General features: G+C 51.2%; 1 protein-coding gene across 1 annotated transcript; it reads left to right on the forward strand.

Moving 5' to 3' along the window:
* Window positions 1-455: 455 nt before the first annotated feature.
* LOC104615802 (protein phosphatase 1 regulatory subunit 3D-like) lies at window positions 456-1,379 on the forward strand. Its single transcript, XM_010292510.1, has one exon. The coding sequence runs from the start codon at window positions 456-458 to the stop codon at window positions 1,377-1,379; it is 924 nt and encodes a 307-aa protein (XP_010290812.1).
* The last annotated feature ends 342 nt before the right edge of the window (window positions 1,380-1,721 follow it).

Below are 1,721 nucleotides of genomic sequence, written 5' to 3' on the forward strand. Positions count from 1 at the left end.
TGCTTCGGGGCGCACCACAGCAACCCCCAGGCATCCAGCGACCTCTCCGACAGCCTGGAATCCTTCGGTGTCCAGCACGACAGCCTCCAGTCAGTCTCCAGCCTGCCTGAGAGCTTCACTTCCTCCAGCATCAAGGGTGATAGCCTTGAATCCCTTTCCAGCCTGAGCAACGGGTCCACCAGCCAGCACAGCAGCCTCAAGTTTACCAGCCAGTGAGAGTGCCTTCCTCTCTCCATACAATGCACTACCCTCTGGATCACTTCGAGCTCCTGTGAGAGCTTCCAGGTTTCTGCCCTTCATTCAGAAGGCTACCTTGTTCCAGTTGATTTTTGCTGCATCCGGTGCAATAACCTCAAATACTGTTCGTGGCTACCGTTCTCAAGTTACGTGCCTCAGAGCAGCAGTGCTCATTATTGCCTGCAGTGTTAACACTGATTTTTTGTCATCGCTTAAGAATGGAGGTACGTGGTCCTCGGAGGAATCCCAGCTACCTCTCTGATCTCTATCAGAACATGTTACGGGCTGAAGAAGCACTGGGACGAGGGCAGCAGCCGCCCCCACCAGTCCATACAAATAGCAGCATGACTCTCTGCAGCAGTACCCCAGCCAAGGGAAGCCCCCAGCCAAATAAGCTTCAGAGCAGCACTTCCTCTAGCTGTGATCCGGTGTTACGACCTATCATACGCCGCCGAGCAAGGTCTTTGCCTACATCACCCGAAAGAAGGAAGCAGGCAGCAGTGCAGTGTCAAGTTCCTGGATGCCAGAGTCGTATGAACAGGGTGAGATTTGCTGATGCTTTGGGCTTGGAGCTCACTGAAGTGAAAGTCTTCCAAAGTGGGGAGGATCCATCAATCCCCTTGCATGTCCTTTCCAGGCTCTCCATAAACTCAGACCTCTGGTACAGCAGCTCTGACTTGGAGTTTACCATGCAGTGCTTGGTCCCTGACTTCCAGCAGCCTGCAGACTGTATGGATTTCTCCTCCCGACTCCACGAGCAGCAGGTGTGTCTTGAACGAGTGACCAGCTCAGATTTGGGTCTTAGTGGCACCATCCAGGTCCGCAATGTTGCTTTTGAGAAGCGGGTATCTGTGCGATACACCTTCAACCAGTGGAAAAGCCTCCATGAAGTGTGTGCTCGTTGGCACAGTAGCATCCCTGAGAAAAACGAGCAGAATCAGGTTGATGTTTTCACTTTCTTTCTCCCTGTGCCTCCTTTCCTCCTTCAGCTGTGCTCTGTAGTCCAGTTTGCAGCAAGGTACCAAGTCAACGGCCAGGAGTATTGGGATAACAACAGAGGCAAAAACTACAGTCTTACCTGCCGGACTCACCCTCTTAAAATGCCTAGAGAATGTGAGGAGAGCTGGATCCACTTCATCTGAGCAAAGGAAGTGGATGCAGAGCAGCTTGTCAGTAGTCTCGGTGGCACTCTCTTCCTTGGCCTGGCTCTCTGCTCCTATGGCAACAGCCTCCTTTTTGAAACCTGACAAACCTGGCAAAGTGTTCCAGGGCAGGGAAGTAGCCAACGACCCGTACAAACTGTTCTAACCCTCTCAGAAAGTAAAAAAGGACAAAATGTGTATTGAGTTACATCTGTTGAAAGCCCGTGTGATTTCTTGTAGTGTATGAGTCGGTGCACAATGGTTCTAGGGAATGCTGTCAGGCTACCAGAGAGCAAAACAAGACACATCATGTTGCTAGTAATATTCTAAGTTGCACAGAAT

This window comes from Phaethon lepturus, unplaced genomic scaffold, assembly GCF_000687285.1.
Source record: "Phaethon lepturus isolate BGI_N335 unplaced genomic scaffold, ASM68728v1 Scaffold56888, whole genome shotgun sequence".
NCBI lineage: Eukaryota > Metazoa > Chordata > Aves > Phaethontiformes > Phaethontidae > Phaethon > Phaethon lepturus.